Raw genomic sequence first — 21,023 nt, 5'->3', positions numbered from 1 at the left:
AGGAGAGAGAAACACATCTCAGCACCGCCGAGGAGTCTGCACAATTTGACTAACACCCTGGCTGGGAACCAAGTCAATGAATCCTGCTGCACTCAACCCAGATGGCATAAAAATAAGCCCTCAGGCTTCTGCTGAACTGCCTGAGGGACAACCCCCTGAAATCTCCCAGAAGTTCCATGTCTGATTTAGAGGACGGCAAGGCACACCCCTCGTGGTCTTCGAGGGCCTGCTGTCTGAAGGAAGGGCTCCAGAGCACCATGGTTATCCTTCCATGGTTTAACTAAGCATTTCAGTGACATTCTCATCACCATCTTTATAAAAAATAAAAACCACCAAACTGCGTACATGTGTCTGTATATACAAAGATGCGCAGAAAAATGTCTGGTAGGATACATACCAAATTGTTAGACTGAACAGTAAGAGGAATAAATGAGGAATTTCACCTTTTACTCTATAATTTAAATCCATACTCAATTATTATATCTTTTATTTACTTATAAAATTTTAAAAATGAAGAAACTCAAGATGGAGGGTCAAAAATCAAATTCTACTACTAAAAACATTTTAATTTTTAAGCATTTATGAAAGAAAAAATTAATATAAAACTTACAGTAACTGCAAACATATTTTCTTCTTCTAATACAGACTGTATTCTGTCTCTGGGGAAAAATAAAATGAAAAGTCTTATTTCACATGAATATATGAAATCACCTTTTACGCCATGTACATGCGCAAACCTGCATTCTTTCCAATGTAAACAAATGAGTTTCCAATTGCCTTACCCATCATGCTTTAAAAACAAGATCACAGACTAAATGCTTTTTGAATCTGATATTGACACCTGAACAAAACTGGTATTTACTAAAAATACACAATGCAGTCTTTAACAGCTACCTGCTAATACAAACATCTAACTTTTTAACGGAATATCTTCACATGGCAAAAATAAAATGATAATATGATTTTCTTTCAAGATTTTCTCATTAGAATGAGAAGGCAACGGAATGAGAGCCAAAACCACTGAGCATCTGAGAAAAGGAAAATTTGGTTAATTTCTTTCAAACTTTCACATTACATAAAATCTATCAGTTCTTTTTCTCATCTATCCTCTCCTAAGTATTGCAGTGTTTTTAGCACTTTCCTTAAATCTTTATAAGTATCCAATTCGGGGGAGTTACCAGCTTTATGACCTAATATTCCTCTCTTCCTCCTAACTCACTCCTGACAACTAAGGCATTAGAAACGATACGCCTCAAAAACAGAAAAACCTATTTCCAAACACATCCTACACTAACTTTTAAGTTAATCTGCCTATTGGTTTGTTAACTTGTGTCACAACATTTCAGTTATGAGTCCTACACAACGTTACCTATACAGAGAGGCCAACAGCCTCCACGTGACCATCTCCTGTTGAAGAAGCCACAGCATACTGGCTGTTTTTGAAAACTTCTGCAGTCCAGGTGTTGCTCGGCTCACTATTTTACTGAGTATATTCACCTGGATTAAAATACAAAGGGAAGGAGGTTTTCTATAATTCTGAGTCACAACTTTGTATTCTTCAAGTACACAGTGCTAAAACTAATAATATGTTTATATATACATACATATTTATATTATCAATTTTTCCTATCCATTGTCTTTTTTAATTGCACGTGATATACATTCCCACTAGAAACAGCCTTAATTTGAAGTAAGGTGTGTTCATGTGAGTACATATGTAAAGAAATTTAATATACCCTAGCTTTCAGATTCAACGATAACAGCCATGGGCACATTCTTTCCTCCCTGTAACCAGGAGATAAGCTGAATCTAACCTATACCTGACAAAATCATAACCCAAACCAACAGAGTAGCAATGAAAATTAAAAATAAGATATCTTCAAATTATGTCTGGGAAAAGTATAACATACAACAAATCAAGAAAAATATTTTCCTAAGATTGGTATCAAAACATTGTCATTTCTAACCAAAACAGAACCAACGTCCCTTCCCGTCTTGTTCTAAAACAGCAGCTGTTCACCTTTTTGAGACTCAGGAACGTGTGAAAATCTAACGAAAGGTATGGACGTCCTCCCCGGAAACACACACACAACTGTTTATCAGGAGGTTTAAGAGCCCAGGGTAAAGAAAACCTTTCTCAAAGGTTATGAAAGCACCTCCGTATCTTATCAAGGGGAATTCAGAGACGAGTCGTTCTCATTCAGAACATGAAGAACCCCACCACAGGCTTCCCCACCCTTTCAAAAGCCCTCACAAAGCAGGTCGCTTCTGTCTTCTCAGGAGTAGTCAGTAGGCGATCTGGCCTTCCCACTCACTCATTGAATCCTCCACCGGAATCCTGAGTGCCATTGCCTGTGTTATTTAGGGAAGCTACTGCTTTTATAATGGAACAATCCAGAGATTCATTACTGAAACAGTATTAAACGCTCAAAAAATGTTGGCTATTATTATTATTTCAATTATTCTTGAATACAATAATTTCTTTTTCCTTTTCTTTTTTTCTTGAGGAAAATTAGGCCTGAGCTAACACCTGTGCCTATCTTCCTCTACTTTATATGTGGGACACCTGCCACAGCATGGCTTGACACACGGTGCACAGGTCCACACCCAGGATCCAAACCAGGGAACCCTGGGCCACTCAAATGGAATGTGCAAACACCTCTGCACCACTTGGCCGGCCCTTGAATACAATAATTCTTGAAGCCCTTTCTCTCTTTTTTTAAACAGACAATTTTTAAGAGCAGTTTTAGGTTCACAGGAAAACTGAGCTAATATCCATTGTCACTCTTCCTCTATTTTGTATGTAGGATGCTGCTGCAGCACGGCTTGATGAGCAGTGTGTAGGTCTGAGCCAGGGACCCGAACCTGCATACTCTGGGCTGCCGAAGCAGAGTGTGCAAACTTTACTATGCCACCGGGCCAGCCCCTGGATTTTCCCCCCATTTTTTTTTGAGGAAGACTGGCCCTGAGCTAACATCTGTGCCCACCTTCCTCTATTTTACATGTGGGATGCCTGCCACAGCATGGCGTGATGAGCGGTGCTAGGTCTGCACCTGGTATCTGAACCAGCGAACCCCAGGCTGCGACAGTGGAGGGCATGAACTTCACCACTGTGTCACTGGGCCAGCCCCTGGCTTTTCCTTTTTTAAAGCAGCAGAATCCTTTTGTCCCCAAAAGAAATCTTACACAGACCCTCAATATGTAAAAAGCAGAGCTGCTCTGGCTGACCTCCCAACCATGCCCCTATTTGACCACACCCCTAAGACATCTTCCTTAAATACAAATGGAAATTCACAGGTTGATGCTGTTCCAAAAAGAACTAAGAGTATCTATTTGACCAACAATGGATTGAAATTAACTTACCTGACTACTACAAATGTTTTCATACTCTTCTACAAGGTCAAAAACTGTGGTTGAAGAGTGCTTCAAAAAAGACTGCAGGAAATCAGAAAACATGCTCATGGATGCTAGAACACATTAACAAGAAAAAAAACAAAGTGATATATTTCTCAGTAATTCTGTTTGTTTGAAACCTTAAAAACATAGCTACAAATCCTTTTTTTACTGCTGTATTTTAAAAAAATTATAATTGTGGTAAATACATATAACAAAATTTACCATCCTAACCATTTTTAAGTGTATGGCTCAGTGGCATTACGTATATCCACACTGTTGTGCTACCATCACCACCATCCATCCACAGAGCTCTTGTAATCATGCAAAACTAAACTCAGGCTGGCCAGAGCAGTCCTGAGAAAGAGGAGCAGAGCAGGAGGCCTCACACTGCCCGACCGTGAACGCTACTACAAAGCTCAGTAATCAAAACAGTACGGTTCTGGAATAAAATGAGACCAATGGAACAGAACTGAGAGCCCAGAAATAAACTCCCACATATATGGGCAACTAATATTTGACAAGGGAGCCAAGAAAACTCAGTGGGGAAAGGACAGTCTCTTCAATAAATGGCGCTGGGAAAACTGGATAACCCCCTGCAGAAAAATGAAATTGGACCCCTATCTTATACCACTCATAAAAATGAACTCACAATGGTTTAAAGACTTAAACATAAGACCTGAAACCATGAAAATCCTAAAAAAAAAGCTCCTTGACATTGGTCTTGGTAACAGTTTTTTGGACATGACACCAAAAGCATAAACACCTGCTGAAGCAAAAATCATCAAGTGGGACTACGTCAAACTAAAAGCTCTACACAGCAAAAGAAACCATCAACAAAACGAAAATGCAGCCTACGGAATGGGAGAAGACATCTGCAAATAACATCTGATAAGGTGTTAATTTTCCAAATACATAAAGAACTCATACAACTCAGTAACAAAAAAACCAAACTATCCAATTAAAAAATGGGCAGAGAAACTGAATAGGCATTTCTCCAAAGAAGACATACAGGTGGCCAACAGGTACATGAAAGGTGCTCAACGTCACTAACCATCAGGGAAACGCAAATCAACCCACCAGGAGCTATCGCCTCACACCTGTTAGCACAGCTATCATCAAAAAGACAAGAAAAACGAGTGTTGCCGAGGATCAGGAGAAAAGGGAACCACCGAGGGCTGCTGGTGGCAATGCGAATCGTTTTGCCACTATGGAAAACAATATGGAAGCTCCTCAAAAAATAAAAAATAGAACTACCATATGAGGCAATCTGCTTCTGGGTACACAGGCACACCTTGTTTTATGGCACATCACTTTATAGCATTTCGCACATACTGAGGTTTTTTGTTTTTTTTTTTTACAAGTTGAAGGTTTGTGGCAGCCCTGTGTCAAGCAAGCCCATCGGTGCCATTTTTCCAACAGCATTTGCTCACTTCATGTCTCTGTGTCACATTTTGGTAATTCTCACAATATTTCAAACTTTTTCATTATTACTATATTTGTTATGGTGGTTTGTGATCAGTGATCTTTGATGTTACTAGTGGAATTGTCTGCGGGTGCCATGAACCATGCCTATATAAGACGGTGAACTTAACAGATAAACGTTTTGTCTGTTCTTACTGCTCCACCGACCAGCTGTTCCCAGTCTCACTCCCTCTCCTCGGGCATCCCTATTCCCTGAGACCCAACAGTAGTGAAATTAGGCCAACTAATAACCTTACAACGGCCACTAAGTGTTCAAGTGATAGAAGAGTCACGTCTCTCACTTTAAATCAAAAGCCAGAAATGATTAAGCTTAGTGAGCAAGGCACGTAGAAAGCCAAGGGAGGCGAAAAATCTAGGCCTCTTGTGCTAAACCGTTAGCTAATTTGTGAATGCAAAGGAAAAGTTCTTGAAGGAAATTAAAGGTGCTACTCCAGTGAACACATGAAAGACAAGAAAATGAACCAGCCTCATTGTTGATATGGAGAAGGTTTAGTGGTCTGGATAGAAGATGAAATCAGCCACAGCACTCTCTTAAGCCGAAGCCTAATCCAGAGCAAGGCCCTAACTCTCTTCAATTCTGTGAAGGCTGAGAGAGGAGGAAGCTGCAGAAGCAAAGTCTGAAACTAGCAGAGGGTGGTTCATGAGGTTTAAGGAAAGAAGCCATCTCCATAACGTGAAAGTGCAGGTGAAGCAGCAAGTGATCCAGAAGATCCAGCCAAGATAATGAATGAATAATTAATGAGTAATGAATGAAGCTAGCTACACTAAACAACAGATTTTCAACGTAGACCAAACAACTTTATTTTGGCAGATGCCACCTGAGACTTTCATAGTTAGAGAGAAGTCAATGCCTGTTCTATCTCAGGGAATAGGGATGTGGGAGGTGGGATGTCACCACAGTGTGGCTTGACGAGCAGTGCTAGGTCTGTGCCCAGGATCCGAACCTGCGAACCCCGAGCCACCAAAGCGGAGCAGATGAACTCAACCACTACACCACCAGGCCAGCCCCATTTGCTCATTATTTAATTGGGCTGTTTTTTGTTGTTGTTGGGTTGTAAGAGTTCTTCCTACATTCTGGATATTACCCTCTTATCAGATATATGATTTGCAGATATATTCTCCCATCCTGTGAGTTGCCTTTTCACTCTACTGATTGTATGTTTTGATGCACAGTTTTAAATTTGATGTAGTCCAATTTATCTTTTTTTTCTTTTGTTATCTACAAGTCTTTTAAGATCCCAAAGATGTATTAGTTATTAGTCTGTCATCAATTACTACAAAAATGTGAACCAAATTTTAAAACATCAGAATTATATTTTAAGCACATTGTAACAAAGTAGCTGAGAAAGTTATGATACTAAAATGACATGTTCTACTCAGGAAAAATACATATACTCTACTGTAACACTGTATAATATTTAAGGTCTCACCTATTGTTCATACTACAAATGAAATTCTTGTATTTTATAGGTTAAGCACAAAGTATTTTTGAGACTCAAAATTTGAGTACTTATTCCTGGCAGATACTACAAGGAAGTAGCGGTTACCACAGTGTTAAGAGAAGGGCTCTGCAATCAAACGGCTTAGTTTCTAATCTTGGGGCCATCACTTCCTAGCCAGGTGAGCTTAAGTAGGTTACTTAACCTCTTCGAGCAGAGGTTTCTTTCCCCCTAAAATGAGAATAGTTATTCTAACTATTTAATGCACCATTACATGAGTTAATGTTCAGACAGTGGTATGGACTAGCACCCATACACATATATGGTATGCTTATGACGATGGTAAAATGAAGAACCTATGCAATGTGTAGGTAAAGAGACAGTAAAAATAAATGTTTTTTCCCAAAAGGGAATAGTAATACCCAGCCTAAAACTAGAAAGGTCACACTATTTGAAAATACAGCATTAGCATCCAGGCCAAAACAAAACATGTCAATGTTAGATAAAAACTAAACCTAAACAAAAAGAGCAGCCTTTCAAGAGCACGAACAAGAAAAGAATAAAAATGTTAGAGACTTGTCTAATAACCTAACGGGCTGCTATTTACACTGGAAGAGAAAGTGGCAAGATGCTGCTCCAGCCGAGAACTAAGGTGAGGTCCTCAACCTCCCAGAGCTATCACCATAACCAAAGAGCTTAATGAACATACTTTATAGTCACGTTCAGGAGCAGAAGGAGACAGTCTCCTTGATCCTAGTAAAGCGACAAGCCACTGTGTTACAAACAAAGCTCAGAGCCACTGACCAGCTTCTCCAGGATCATCCTCACGCAACATAACAGCACTGAGAGTTACGTCCTCAGTTACATTGTGGGGCTCTGCGTTTGTGAAGAGCCCAGGACGCTGTGATGAAAACGCAGCAGCCCAATTACTGTCATCCAGATTAGTTACCTTAAGGACAAAAAAAGACACAGAAAAGTAATGGAGTCATTGCCATTGAGTGAATAAAGACTTCAGCACGGCTAAATTTTTTAAAACCTTCTGTATGTGTTTTTCATTTTTAGAAGATAAACACAAGGGTTATTTCGTTAAGGAAATTATGGCTCTTTTGATTGTTTTCTTTTGTGCTACTTCATACTTAAAAAAAACCGGGGCTGGCCCTGTGGCCTAGTGGTTAAGTTCACGTGCTCTGCTTCGGTGGCCCAGGGTTTCACTGGTTCAGATCCTGGGCGCAGGCCTAGCACCGCTCATCAGGCCATGCTGAGGCGGTGTCTCACATAGCACAACCAGAAGGACCTACAACTAGAATACACAACTATGTACTGGGAGGCATTGGGGAGAAGAAGAAAAAAAGAAGAAGATTGGCAACAGATGTTAGCTCAGGTGCCAATCTTTAACAAAAATAAAAAAATCAAAATCTAAAAAACCGTGAAGTTTGTTTCCACTGACCTCTATCTAGAGTCTTAAAAAAAAAAACCAACAAGGACTGCACTGCGTAATATTTAAGCTGACATCAACAGGCAGAATAAGAAGTCCCAGTGCTCTAAGTGCACATCAGTTTTTCACTTTTGGGACAGGAGAAACTGTATAGGAGAAATGACCTATTTTCTTCAACAAATAAATGGTAATGAAAAAAAGGACGAGGGAGGAACTCACAGATTAAAACACGTGAGACACATCAAGCAAATGCAATGTGTTGACCTTGTTTGGATCCTGATTTGAAAAAACCAACTCAGAAAAATTTGACACAACTGGGGAAATGTGAACACTTAATGAAATATATAGCACAGTGAAAAATATATATATACATATATAAAATGGATACTTGAAATGATAAAGGAATTACTCTGTGTGTGTGTGTATGTGCGCACGCGTGCATGTAGGGTTAGATGTGACAACAGTATTGTGCTTATGTTAAAGAAAACATCCTCATGTCTCACAGATACGTGCTGAAGGACTTGTGGATACAACAGTATGGAATCTGGGTGTCGTAAAGTAACGTGGGCAAATGCCTGGGGTGTAGAAGAAACAAGATCAGCCATATCCTGACAACTGTTGAAACTGGGCAGTGAGCACGTGGGGGCTTACTCCACTATTCTATTTTTGGACATGTTTTAAAATGTGCATAATAAAGTTTTTTATAATTCACCTTTATTTAAAATCCCAGTATGAGCAGCAATAAAAATGGACCTTTAAATCAGTCTCCTCAAGGAAAAGTGCTCAAGATGGGTGCTGGAACCCTATCTATTCATGAGGCAGTAACTACAGGCTCAGAGCTTAGCTTCAGCTCCTGAAGCCTAATAGTTCACTTCCTTCCGGGTGCTGATTGTCATTAGTATAAGGATCAAACTGAAAATCTTACACAGCAATGCTATTCTGCATTCAGAAAAATATTTTGGTCCACAATCAAATCTGTGCAGGTAGACGTATGGTAAAATTAACGTAGCAAATGACCTTACTTCCTTCAGGGCAACCTAGATATCCAAGATCACCTCTCACAGCCAATATTAAAACTGGCAAAACAAACTGAGAAAATACCTCTGACTACAAAGTAATTTCTAAACATTTTACAGTAATCAATACACTTTTACTCTAACCTGGCCTTCAAGTGAGTAACAGTTTTACTATTAATCTTGCAGTTGTAAAGCAGTAAAAAATAAGTCATCTTCTTTTGCTTAAACCCAGAGGCAGTCAATTCACTCATGTTTTTAAGTAGAACAAGATAAACATTACCAACATAAACCAGTTTCATAAGCAGAGTAAAAGTGTTCAATGACTAATCATTGTTGGATAATAACACTAAAAATTCACAACTGTAATAAATATTTTCAAGATCTATTTAACCTTCTAAGACAAAGAGAGGTTTAACCTCTCCATTCTCCAGAAAACATCTAATTTAGACAACTTCAAGTGCATGTAAAAATCTCTGTGCCTTTTTAATAAGCATGGAGCCAAATACAGAAGAATCGTTTTTACTGTTTTGGGAACTAAAGGTGCTATACCACTCTACCACTCCAACAAAACTCTGCTGTTTCCTTCTTCTCAGTTAGCGTCAATCCTTTCTTTTCCTACAGGGTATTTTAAACAGCGGGGTCAAGTCATTCTGCATCATAGTTTATATGGCCTTTCTTCCGCTATTTTAAATACAGTACCATCTTGATTCCTAAAGAATGTCTCACCTAATTCCCCCACATTTTCTCTTTTCTTTCCTTTAACGCGTTTGTCTCTCTTCCTTATGATATTGTTCATCGATTACTCTTGGCTTCCAACTATTTTATGCTTCAAAATAGGGCTCAGCTGTTATAGCCATCAGCAACCAATCAGAATTTATTTGATCAGCAAACTGTCAAGTTAACACACTTTATCTGCAGCTAAATCTTGCTTGTGTCACAGCTTCCTCCTGTGACATGAGATGCTTAGGGGTTTCTGTTTTCTGAAAGTCTGACCGAGAAATTATTTCAAGCCACATAAACTAGTTAGTTTTATGATGAATATGACTTCAAGTCTCATTAAAGGCTTTTAAGCTAAATATCATACTTTTATAAAAAGGGAGAAAACTTCAGCCCCATTTTTCTACGTACCACAGACAGATTTCCCAAGAACCCTGAAGACTGTGTAAGCCGGGGAGACCTCCCTCCAGTTCCAAGAATGCACGACACATCTGGCTGCCTCAGCAAGCTCCGGTTTGGTGGCGTAACTACAAACAAGAGGTTAATAAAGAGAATCCTGAACAGCACAAGCACTCATCATGAAAACAAAGCAAGCAAACAAACAACAATGAACAAGTAATTTTCAGTTTTCAATTATTTAGAGTCTAACCAAACAAATACTTTATTGTTAACATTTCCATGATATGAAGATTTAACTTATTTTTCTAAATCTGAGCTTTTGGTACTACTGAGCCCACCAGGAAAAATTTTACTGCAAATAGAGATGCTTTTGTTAGAATATAACTGAGCGGGGGCCAGCCCCGTGGCTGAGTAGTTAAGTTCGTGCACTCCACTTCAGCGGCCCAGGGTTTCACCAGTTCGAATCCTGGGCGCGAACGTGGCACCATTCATCAGGCCATGCTGAGGCAGTATCCCACATGCCACAACTAGAAGGACCCACAACTAAAAATACACAACTATGTACTGGGGGGCTTTGGGGAGAAAAAGGAAAACTAAAATCTTAAAAAAAAAAAAAAAGAATATAACTGAGCATTAAAAAAAAAAAAGGGACATTAATGAGTCAATGGATTCTTCACATTCTAATTTTATAAGGCACACCAAGGAGGCAGTGTAGTGTGGACAGCATGGACTTTGGAGTAAGCGGATCACTGTTTGAACGTTGGTTCTGTTACTTACATACTTACTTAGCTACGTTATCTGCATTAATTAACTTCTCTAAGTCAAACTTTCGGTTTTGGCAAAATAGAGATAATACCTTTGTCACAGTTATTGTATATTTATATAAGTATGATGCTACACATGGTAAGAGTTCAATAAATACTAAATGCAATTAATATTATTTGTTCCTAATCATTGACATCACAACTAAATATTATATTACGTGTATTGTAACTACTAGCTGCTATTATTATTCTTATTAAATGCTTTAAAACCAAAAAATCTTACAGGGTGGTCGAAATGAGCTGGGAGTTCGAGGGATCACCTGGTTTCTTGGTGTAGTATTGGCAAAAACTTCATCTTGGGATGCTCGAACTGGAGGAAGAGTTAAGAAAAGTTTTCCTTGGAGAAAAGACATCATTCAAATTAGACTAACCATATTTACATGACACAAAATATGTGAATACATTTTTCAAGAACAAGGTATTTTATGGCTACCGTTTTCTCTACACAAAGAATAAATAATTCCCTCTACAATTTAAATTCTCAGCTATCAGTCGTAAGATTACTACACAGTGAACTAAGAGTTCTTAGCCAGATTTCAAATAAAAAAAGGCTATCTAATCTCAGAAGAAACTAACCACAATATGATAGTTAGCAGTAAAATGAAACATCCTTATTTTCAGGGAAACATAAATCTTAATCTCACTGAATTCCAGCGTTATATTTACCAACTAACACATCTGGAGAGTTAAAAAAACTAATTTCCATAGCATTTTATTATTATAGCTAGTATTTAATACCTCTCATAAAAAGAAAATCTATAATCCTGATTCCAAACATGTTGCAGTTTTTTTACAATGATGCTTAAAATGCAAAGGATACTTAAAACTCTCTTTTGAGCACTCTGTTTCCGTGCAGTCCGTGTCACCTCTGCCTCTCGGATCACAGGGGATGACATCTCTCCAAAGCCACTCCTAAGATAGCATAAGCAAGCTCATGTGAATGAAATAAGAATGTAGCATTTGCAAATAACTTTATCATCATGACTGGAGCAAAGAACCCTGAGTCAGTCAAGGTGTAGATCATCCCAGCAGCCAAGCCTGTGATCTTTTTGTTGATAATGCCCTTCTGGCTCCAAATCCTGCTTATCCCTCAAAGTCCCGCTCAAATTTTACCTGCACAAAGACTTCTTTGACTTTCTAGCACTCGCTATGTTATTTTATCCTATGGAATTAATTCCACACTTGGAATCTACACTATAACACTGTTTTAGATAATTGCCTCATGAAGGTCAATCTTTCCTCTGCTGGATTGAGGAGTTCCCTAAAATTACAGGAACTCTCTCTTAAAGGGATCTCCACTAGTCTCCAAAAAACTTCAAACCATGGGTACCATGAAAAAATCTGTTGTTTGACCTGGTGAGATGGGAGGCTAAGTAAAAGAGAATTCTAATAAACCGGAGAGAAATGATCCTTCAAGTTACGTCTCCCCAGAGTACACTAAGGGGTCCTCTTGTCTCAGCACTACTGTAGTCATGATGCTTCAGATCTCCCATCATTCTCAGCCCAAGGTCTAGAAAACAAAACGTGTGAATTAAGAGGCCTGTTTCTTGTTTGTTTGCTAAGGAAGATTGGCCCTGAGCTAACATCTGTGCCAACCTTCCTCTATTTTGTACGTGGGTTGCACCACAGCAGGGCTTGAGAGTGGTGTAGGTCCACCCCCAGGAGCTGGACTCAGGCTGTCCAAGCAAAGCACGCTGAACTCAACCACTAGGCCACAACCAGCCCAAGAGACCTGTATTTTCAGACAAGAATCCGATATGCTTTTCCTCCATTTAAAACCTTCAGCTGGCCATCTCTGGCCTGCAGAATCAAGTCCACGGTTTTTAGATCTGACCCCAGCTTTTCAGTTCAGCCATATACTCAGCCAAGAACATCACCCTCATATAAACATACCCTGCACGTGGCCATTCAGCGACACAAAGCACGCAGGTTCAGGGCCTTACCCCTTCATACACGTCGTCCCTTTCACGGAGGCCAACCCCCACCCCCTTGGCCCACTCCTCAACAGCGCCTGCAGTCTGCACGCACAGAGCCAGGCGGCAACGCGGTTCTTCTGTCTGTCAGCTTCCTAACTTTGCCCAAGTTCCTTAACCTCTGTCAGCCCCAGTGTTACCCTATGAGAAAAGGATCACAGTACCTAGGCTCAGAGGGCCGTTACGAAGACTAAATCAGCTCATTACATGTTTAAAGCGTTTAAGGCACTCGATGTCGGCCATTATCATCATTCAAAGACCAGCTAGGAAGTCAGCTCCTCTGGGAGGCCTTCCCGGTACCTCCCGGGACGGGGAGACCGAGCCGCCCCTCCTGCCTTTCCCCCCGGAGCAGCAGGAAACGCTCTCGCTTGGCACTGCGCGGTGGTCTCCTCCACCACGTTAAGAACTCGAGTAACTCATGTCCGTCGCCGGCGGCCAGCGCAGGGCCGGGGCCACAGACAACTCGACTCAGCCGGGACCTGCGCTCAGCAAGTCTGGGCCGAGGTCCCCAGTAGTCGCTGACCGGCCGTGACCTCGCCAGGCACTCAGCATCTCCAGGGCCGGGCCACCCCCACACCGCGCCCACCGGAAGCGGGAAGCCCTGCGAGGAGGAGGACACGGCGGAGCCGCAGTGGGACACGGGCCTCGTCGCCACCCGCGTCCCTCCCCAACCCAAGCTGCAATGTCCCAGGCCGGGAGGAGCCCAGGGCAGCACCCGGCCGACGCCGGCTTCCCCTGCGGCCGGCGATCAGCTATTTCGCCCCACCGACGAGCAGGAGCGACAAGCCTCCGAGCTCAGCCGCCACCACCAGAACTGACCTGTCCATGACCACAGCCTGGCCCACCGAGAACCTCGCAGGCGAGGTCCAAGCTTAGCCACCGCGTTTCAGCCTTCCCGCTCTCCGGAAGTAAACCCTTCGACCCGGAAGCATGTCCTAGCTGAGCCGCCGTAGAGAAAAGGCGGGGGATGAGGGAGGAGGAGACAACTTTTCCATCGAGCGCATGCGCGTGTTCTTCCGCCCGCAGCAGCAGGTCCGGCCCGCCCAGGCGCGAAGGTGTGCGGGCGCGTGCTGGCGCCGCGCTGGGCCGATGACGTCCTGACGCACCGCCGCCGCTGCCTGACTGGCATGTGTGGGCGTGGCCCTGGGGCCGGGGTGTCCTATGGGAAACGACGCCGGCCGGCCGTCTCGGAGGACGCGCAGTCACTTCCGGGGGCTCCCTGTGAGGGGCGGGCCCGCAGCGGGGGGCGCTCACTGGTTGGCGCCGCGTCTGTGGCGTGGTTTCCGTGATGGCCGCGTGCCCTGCCCCGGTGGCCTTCCGCTGAAGGAGAAAGGGCTCTCCTTTAGCTAAGGACGCCCGGAAGGAAGGGCTCTGGGGCCGGGGACGGCGAAGCGTCGAGTCCGCGTCAGGGAGCGGCGGTTGGACGGGGCCGGGGTCGCGCTCGCAGGCCGCACGCGGACGCCACGCCGCCACGGACGTCTCCCCGTGCTCCTCGGGCCGCCTCAGGACGGGCTGGAGCGAACTCCGGGCGGCGCCCGTAGGGCGCGTCCGGCTGCGTCGAGCGCCCTGGCGCCTGACAGTCTCTGCGGCTGCTGAAGTTGGGGCTGCTCGAGGCCGGCCCGGCGCCGCGGAGGCTTCGGGAGCGGGCGGAGGCGGGGCGGCCCTCCCCTTTCCCCCCTCACCGCCCTCCCCACCTCACCGCCCTCCCCACCTCACCGCCTTCCCTCACTCCCTCCCCCGCTCCGCGCCTCCCTCTCCCCTTCACCTCCGTCGTTCTCACCTCGTCTCACCACCCCCGTCACCCCCTCCCTCCACCCCAGCCCCACACAGCAGGGCAGCACATGACCTTTCCCCGCTCCCCCGACCTTTTAGTTTGAAAGGTCTCGAGCCCGCAGAAAGGCGGTCGAAATAGCGCGGCGGGCGTCCGGACGCCGCTCACCTGGAACCGCACTTGCCCACCTTGCCCAGCAGCGGCTCCCGTCTCTGTCTGTCCTGCCTGCGCCCTGTGACACGGCTCGAGACACCTCGGCCCTTCACCCGAAGTGCTTCAGAAGCGGGTCCCCAGTCAAGGACGAGGCGCCCCCCGCCTGGCGCGGTGCGGTCCACACCCGGGCGTTCACACCCGCAGGGCGCCGCAGCCACGCGCTCCCGTGCCCGGCGTCCCGGGGCGCCCTCCTCTGACGTGGCCCGCGGGCAGGGCGCGCTCGCCGGCCGCCCCCCGCGCTGCTCGCTGGAGAGCCCCCCGACTTTGCCTCTGAGTCTCGTGTTCCCGCGAGTTCAGCCCAGCGTCTGCGGCGCGGCCCTCTCGGGGCCCCGCCCCACGTGCTCGTTTTCGCGGACGCCGGAGGGCCGGGCAGGGTGCTGCGCGGCCCCGGCTCCCTCCTCGGCCCTCGCCTCAGCCAAGCTGCTGCAGACGGTGGTCTTACTGTAAATCCGTGGGTGTGCTGACAGACAGGTAAAGCCGGCATCAGCAGGTGGAGACAGAGTTCCCGTGATGCCGGGAACCACGTCCGACTGCAGTTCCCGGGACGCTCGCAGCGGGAGCCCCGCCGAGTCCCGTTCTCCCACAGAAGCAGAGAGGTACCGTGTAGGCCGCCGCGTTTTGGGGTGCCTCGTGGAGCAGTGCGTAAGGAACACGTGGAGGATACTGCAAGTTTCATAAGCTGCTTCCCCGCGCAGCACGTGCACAGCTTAGCAAATGTTCACCTGCATCATTCTTGGCTTTGCCCAACATTTTGAAAGAGTAACACTCCTTTTTGTCTCCACTGACGTTTCCAGTGCAACGGGACGCGGTCTGACCTCAGCCCTCGCTGCGGAGTGACAACCGCTCGACACAAGGTCGCCAACGATCCTTTGTCAGCCAAAGTGTGTTCCTCGTTCCTCCTCTCGGAGCAATGACGCCGTAGCGCGCTCCTCTCTGCCACTCTCCCGGCCCGGGCTGGCGTGACTCTCCCAGCGGCTTCCGCCTCCTGGCTTCTCTGGCTGGTCGCAGCAGGCTCTTGAACTCTGCCCTTCCGTGTTAACGGATCTCCAGCAGTCTGCCCCCTTTCCTCCGACTCTGCACGGTCCTCAGGCTTTAATCTACCGCCTGTGTCCCACCAGGTCCCCGTCTGCAGTTCTGCCCCTGCCTTGCGCCCGTGTTGCAGACTCGCTGCATCCAGTTGCTTACTGGACATCCCCAGCCTTGAGGAGGCAGAGTCGCAGACATAACGTGTGCTAAGTCGAGACTTGAGCTCCGCAGGTCTGCCCCTCCCTCGCTTCCCACCAAAAGGCGTCACAGCTACAGCCATGCCGCCTCTCCTGTGCCTTCTGTCTGGCAGGTGGCCGCATCCAGTTGCCCAGGCCAACATCTGGAATTTAATCTCAACAGGACTGACGTTTCCCCAGGGCAGAGGTCTTGATCTGTTTTGCTTGGGGTTGTAGTCCTCTCAGTATTTGTGATCAGTGATTCTCCTCTCATTCCCCACATCTGCTCTGTTACCAAATCTTCAATTTGTCTTCCCATTTCCACTGCTACTTTCTTATTCCTAACTCGTCATCTCTTCACTGTAGCTCCTCCAACTGCACTTTTTTCCCCATCCTGCTAAGAGAGTGATCTTCCAGAAATGCAAATCTGATCTTGTCACTCACCTTTCAGTTTCCTCCCGATTGCAATTTTAACTCCAAGCTCCTTGGCTTAGCCTTCAGGATCTCATTTGCCTGTCTGGCATCATCTTGCCATTATCTCCAGCTCAAATTCTATATTCCAGCCATATTCCACTACAGTTCCCCAAACATTCGGTGGCCATCTGGCGTATGTTCCTCACTCCTACCAAACAGAAGCAGAAAGGCAAGAAACCAATGCCTACATCATAGACCGCTATGCAGTCATTAAAAGGATGATTAGAAAGAGTTTGTAAAAATTTGGAAATTTATGTTTTGCTTTAAATGAGGGAAGATGGTTGTCATATTGCATATATCATTATGCTCAGAAACGATGCAAAAATGCATAAAGAGGGGCTGGCCGAGTTGTTAAGTTCGCGCGTTCCACTTCGAGGCCCAGGGTTTCCTTGGTTCGGATCCTGGGTGTGGACATGGCACCGCTCATCAGGCCATGCTGAGGCTGCGTCCCAAATACCACAACTAGAAGGACCCACAACTAAAAAAATATACAACTATGTACTGGGGGGATTTGGGGAGAAAAAGCAATTAAAAAGCAAGAAGATTGGCAAGAGTTGTTAGGTGCCAGTCTTTAAAAAAAAAAAAAAAAAAAATGCCGGCTGGCCCGGTGGTGCAGCGGTTAAATGCACACGTTCTGCTTTGGTGGTCCAGGGTTCGCCAGTTTGGATCCCGGGTGTGGACATGGCACCGCTTGTCAAGCCATGCTGTGGTAGGTGTACTACATAGAAAGTAGAGGAAGATGGGCATGGATGTTAGCTCAGGGCCAGTCTTTCTCAGCAAAAAGAGGAGGATTGGTAGCAGATGTTAGCTCAGGGCTAATCTTCCTCAAAAAAAAAAATGCATAAAGAAATACTGCAGCAGGGGTTGGGGTGATGGTGATAAGCGATGAGTAGGCAGATCACAGAGATTTTTTAGGGCAGTAAAAACACTCTGTATGATACTGTAATGGTGGATACATGTCATATATATTTGTCCAAACTCATAGAATGTACAACACCAAGAGTGAACCCTGTGTAAACTGGAGTTGGGGTGGTTATGTTAATGTTGGTTCACTGATTGTAATGAATATCCCGCTCTGGTGGGGGATGTTGATAATGGGGGAGGCTCTGCATGTGTGGGGATAAGGGATATATGGGAAATCTCTGTACTTTCCTCTCCATTTTGCTGTGAACGTAAAACTGCTCTAAAAAAAAGGAAGTCTTTTAAAATAAACCTGAATGAAGATCATACCAAGTGTTGATAGTGGTTGCCTTTGGTGAAACTGGATGATTTTGTTATTGTCTAGTTCACTGTGCCTTGTTTTTTTTTAAAGCAATTTCTTTTCATGACATGATCCAGTTGAAATTCAAAGAAATATTTTAATAAATTCATTAAGAACTCCAATGAGTCAGATATGAATCCAGTGAGTTAAGTTAGGGTAGGTGCTTAACTATTTTTTGCCATGTCCAAAAGATAGAAGGATTTCGAAAACAGTCGTAGGATACAATGCAGCTTATATAAAACAAAACGTACTGAGATTTTTAGCAGTTTGTTCAGCTATGAGATGGTGTTGTGTTTTTTAAGTTTCATTTTAATATTTGGGGAGTAGTTTTAGTCTTCTGTCGGTTGTCACACTGTGGCGGCTGCATTCTGCTGTGATGCTGAAAACTCTGCCACCGGGATTTCAAAGACCAGCAGGGTCACCCATGATGGGCCGGTTTCAGTGGAGCTTCCAGGCTGAGACTGGGAAGAAGCACCGGGCCACGTGCTTGTGAAAAAAACTGGCTTTGAAAACCCTGTGAATAGCAGTGGAGCATTGTCTGACTCAGCGCTGGAAGCGGAGAGGATGGCCCAAAAAGACTGCGCAGGGCTCCCCCTCCTGTCCACAGGGTCACTAGGAGTCGGAATCCACTCAACAGCACACACAACAGTGAGTTTTCTTCTTTGAGCTCAAACATTGCAAACATGCTATTATAATTTCATAATATTCTTTTTATCTCAAGACGTAGAACTGCGGAAAGATGAAATAATCTACTTCAGGTCATGGACTTGAACTAAACGGAACCACAAGCTAAAAGTATAGTAAATACCAGTGAATCGTGAATTGAATATGAACACCCGTGTTGGGCTGACCTGTGAACCAAACACCGTGTGCAAGTTTGAAAGCACGGCCTGGCTCGGGAGACAGTGCTGCCGGGAGGGCAGGAGTGCTGTTTTGGCCATCAGGCTTTCCAGGTTTGAATCTCAGTTCTCCAATTTATCAGCTCTGTAACTGCTCCAGAAGTCATCTCTGTAGATGAGAGTGTTCTCTTAGGGTAGCTATGAGGACAAAGTCTAACAATAGCAACAGAGCAAAGTGGTCACAAATGTAGCCTCGAGAGCCGATTGCCTGGGATCACATCCCAGCTCCACCACTTCCTAGCTGTGTGACCCTGGGTGCAAGTGTGTGCCTCAGTTTCTTCTTTTTGGGTGTAATAATATTACTAGGGGATAAGGTTGTTGTGAGGATTCAGTGAGTTAATATGTGTAAAGCTTTGATGACTACCAGGCATCATAATATGAGTGGCATATTACACCTTTTCAAACATAATCTTATTCTTACTTTCCTAGTAATGATCAGTTCATTTGGCAACATCAAATCTGAGACCTAGCGATAGAGGCATTAGTAACATAGATTGAACTGAACCAGTTCCAATCCTTTTTTCTGTGATGCTGAAATAATGGCAGAAGGACGTTTTTCCTGTCTATGTGAAGAACTCAAAATAATACTTCCTATTGATATTTCATATTGTTCTTTATATAAAACAGCTGAGTGGAGATAATCCTTTATTCATCCATTCACAAACATTTATTTAGTGTCTGCAGTGGACTGGGCACTATGATTGGACCTGGGGGATATAGACTGGGGAAAAAAGGACCTTCACTCATAAAAAAAAATCATGTGAACTTACCTATTCAGGCATACTGAAGTGATCGTAGTATGGAATACATAAATATTTTCAATCAAAATTTGGACATTATTTTCTTCAAATACTTTTACTTAAAACCTGTTTTGAGGTAAAACTGTTATATCTTGCAAATTGATATTAGTGGTTGGTTGGCAATGTTTTATTCTTTTTTCCCCCTTGATGTTGACCAGCTCTTTTATTTATTTATTTTTTTAAATTGTAACATAAACATTACATAAAATTTACCATTTCAGCCATTTTTAAATGTTAGTTCAGTGGCATAAAGTATATTTACATTGTTGTGCAAGGCAATGTTTTAGTTTAAAACATATATATTATATATATATACATACATATGCATCAAAATGAACTCAAAATGATTTTTTATTTAATCTGGCTTCCTGCTCAAGAGGTATCAGATCTTGGTAATCAGAATGAAATTCTGACAGACATTTTACGTATATATAGCAGTGATACTGCAAAGTCATTAAACATCAGTGATTTGAAAGTGAAACAGAGCTTTGAATGTATTCTAGGGGGAATCCAAGATAGGAGTTTGGTCCAGATAGATCACGCAGCAAAGAAGATAGAAAACAATGTTACATTTCAAGAAGAGGAAGTTCATGAGTCAAGGGAGGAAACAAACATTTGAGTGTGGAGCATAAACTGCCTGTGCCCTGGAAGGTTCGGCTGTGTGATGTGGACTTCACGGACAGGAGCAAAGCTAAGGAAGGGCTCGACGGGACGCTGCTGCGATTCTAGGAAAGGATGTGGTCGTGGTGATCACGGCGGGAAGCCATGGACTGAGTACACTGTGTCTTTTCAGATAGGACTTTTTCTGTGAGGGCATCGGAGGGTTGGTGGTGGTGGTATCTGGTTTGAAGAAAAATGCTTTTCTTGTGGTCCAATGGGGTCAAAGTTTAAATGTGGAGCCTGGGTGACGCTTGTTTGTCTGTCTTCCCAGCAAAGCAGTGGAGTGGCGTGGAGTGGGTAGGCTCTTGGTTAGTTCACATTTGATGAGTTAATACGCCTCTCTACCTATCAGTTCCCTCTTCTGTAAAATTGAGATGATAAGAGTATTGTCCTCAAAAGTTTGTACTGGCAACTAAATAACATTTATGTAGCAATTAGAGAGGTAGTACAGAACACAAAGACTCCTTGGGTTGAATCTTGGCTCCCCACTTGCTCAACGGAGCCTTGGGCAAATTACCTCTCTATGCTCCTGTTTAACAGAAATAATGGTACCTACCTCATAGGTTTATTGTGAGGATTAAATGAGTTAACTTATGTAAATCACTTAGAACAGTGTTTGATATATAATAATCACTCAATAAACATTGGCTAATAATATAAGGCACCACGTATAGTAAATATTCAATGTAAGAGTCTGCTCTTGTTCAGCTCCAAAGGCAAGGACCATATCTGTTTTATTCACCTCCACCTTTTGTCACTTAGTAGGTGCTCACGTTTTTCTTGAATGAGTGGGTCATTTCCAGTCAATACAATTGCATTCAATTCCTCAAAAATTATCCTAGTGAGAGTATCTGCATTTGTATGATCAGATTGATTTAGTTTCATTTATATTATACCTATCATACATAGATACTTCACAGTACTCTCTACCACTTTCAAAGATTTCTTTTTCATTTTAATCTTGTGGAGCTTAAAAACAGGAAGAACCCTCGAATAACTTAGGTGTTATTGCTTCTCCTCTTAATTCTTTCAAATTGTGTTCAATGTGAAGAGGAAAATAGA

General features: G+C 43.9%; 1 protein-coding gene and 2 long non-coding RNA genes across 10 annotated transcripts in view; 2 read left to right on the top strand and 1 right to left on the bottom strand.

The window, feature by feature from the left end:
- NUP107 (nucleoporin 107) overlaps window positions 1–14,758 on the bottom strand; it is a 43,487-nt gene extending 28,729 nt beyond the window's left edge. The window contains exons 1-8 of one of the 8 annotated variants that reach the window (XM_070271896.1): window positions 14,621–14,758; window positions 11,529–11,620; window positions 10,932–11,018; window positions 9,897–10,012; window positions 7,027–7,266; window positions 3,364–3,467; window positions 1,370–1,497; window positions 611–659 (exon numbers count right to left, since the gene is read on the bottom strand). In XM_070271896.1, coding sequence (XP_070127997.1) covers window positions 611–659; window positions 1,370–1,497; window positions 3,364–3,462 — 276 coding nt within the window. In that variant the 5' untranslated portion in view covers window positions 3,463–3,467; window positions 7,027–7,266; window positions 9,897–10,012; ... (1 more) ...; window positions 11,529–11,620; window positions 14,621–14,758. Of the gene's footprint in view, window positions 1–610; window positions 660–1,369; window positions 1,498–3,363; window positions 3,468–7,026; window positions 7,267–9,896; window positions 10,013–10,931; window positions 11,019–11,528; window positions 11,621–13,500; window positions 14,336–14,620 lie in introns of those variants that run through there. The other 7 variants (XM_070271899.1, XM_023643971.2, XM_023643969.2 and 4 more) reach the window with 7 other exon arrangements.
- A 12-nt stretch (window positions 14,759–14,770) lies between these two features.
- Window positions 14,771–17,568, top strand: LOC138924858 (uncharacterized). Its single transcript, XR_011440185.1, has 2 exons — window positions 14,771–15,261; window positions 15,460–17,568. It is a non-coding gene; the product is annotated as an uncharacterized lncRNA (long non-coding RNA).
- A 547-nt stretch (window positions 17,569–18,115) lies between these two features.
- On the top strand, window positions 18,116–20,621 carry LOC138924860 (uncharacterized). The gene is made up of 3 exons (XR_011440187.1): window positions 18,116–18,250; window positions 18,324–18,555; window positions 19,805–20,621. It is a non-coding gene; the product is annotated as an uncharacterized lncRNA (long non-coding RNA).
- Window positions 20,622–21,023: the final 402 nt, after the last annotated feature.

The sequence above is a fragment of the Equus caballus genome, chromosome 6 (assembly GCF_041296265.1).
Source record: "Equus caballus isolate H_3958 breed thoroughbred chromosome 6, TB-T2T, whole genome shotgun sequence".
NCBI lineage: Eukaryota > Metazoa > Chordata > Mammalia > Perissodactyla > Equidae > Equus > Equus caballus.
Note: the sequence above shows the minus strand (reverse complement) of the source record. Positions and strands in the feature narration are given on the sequence as shown.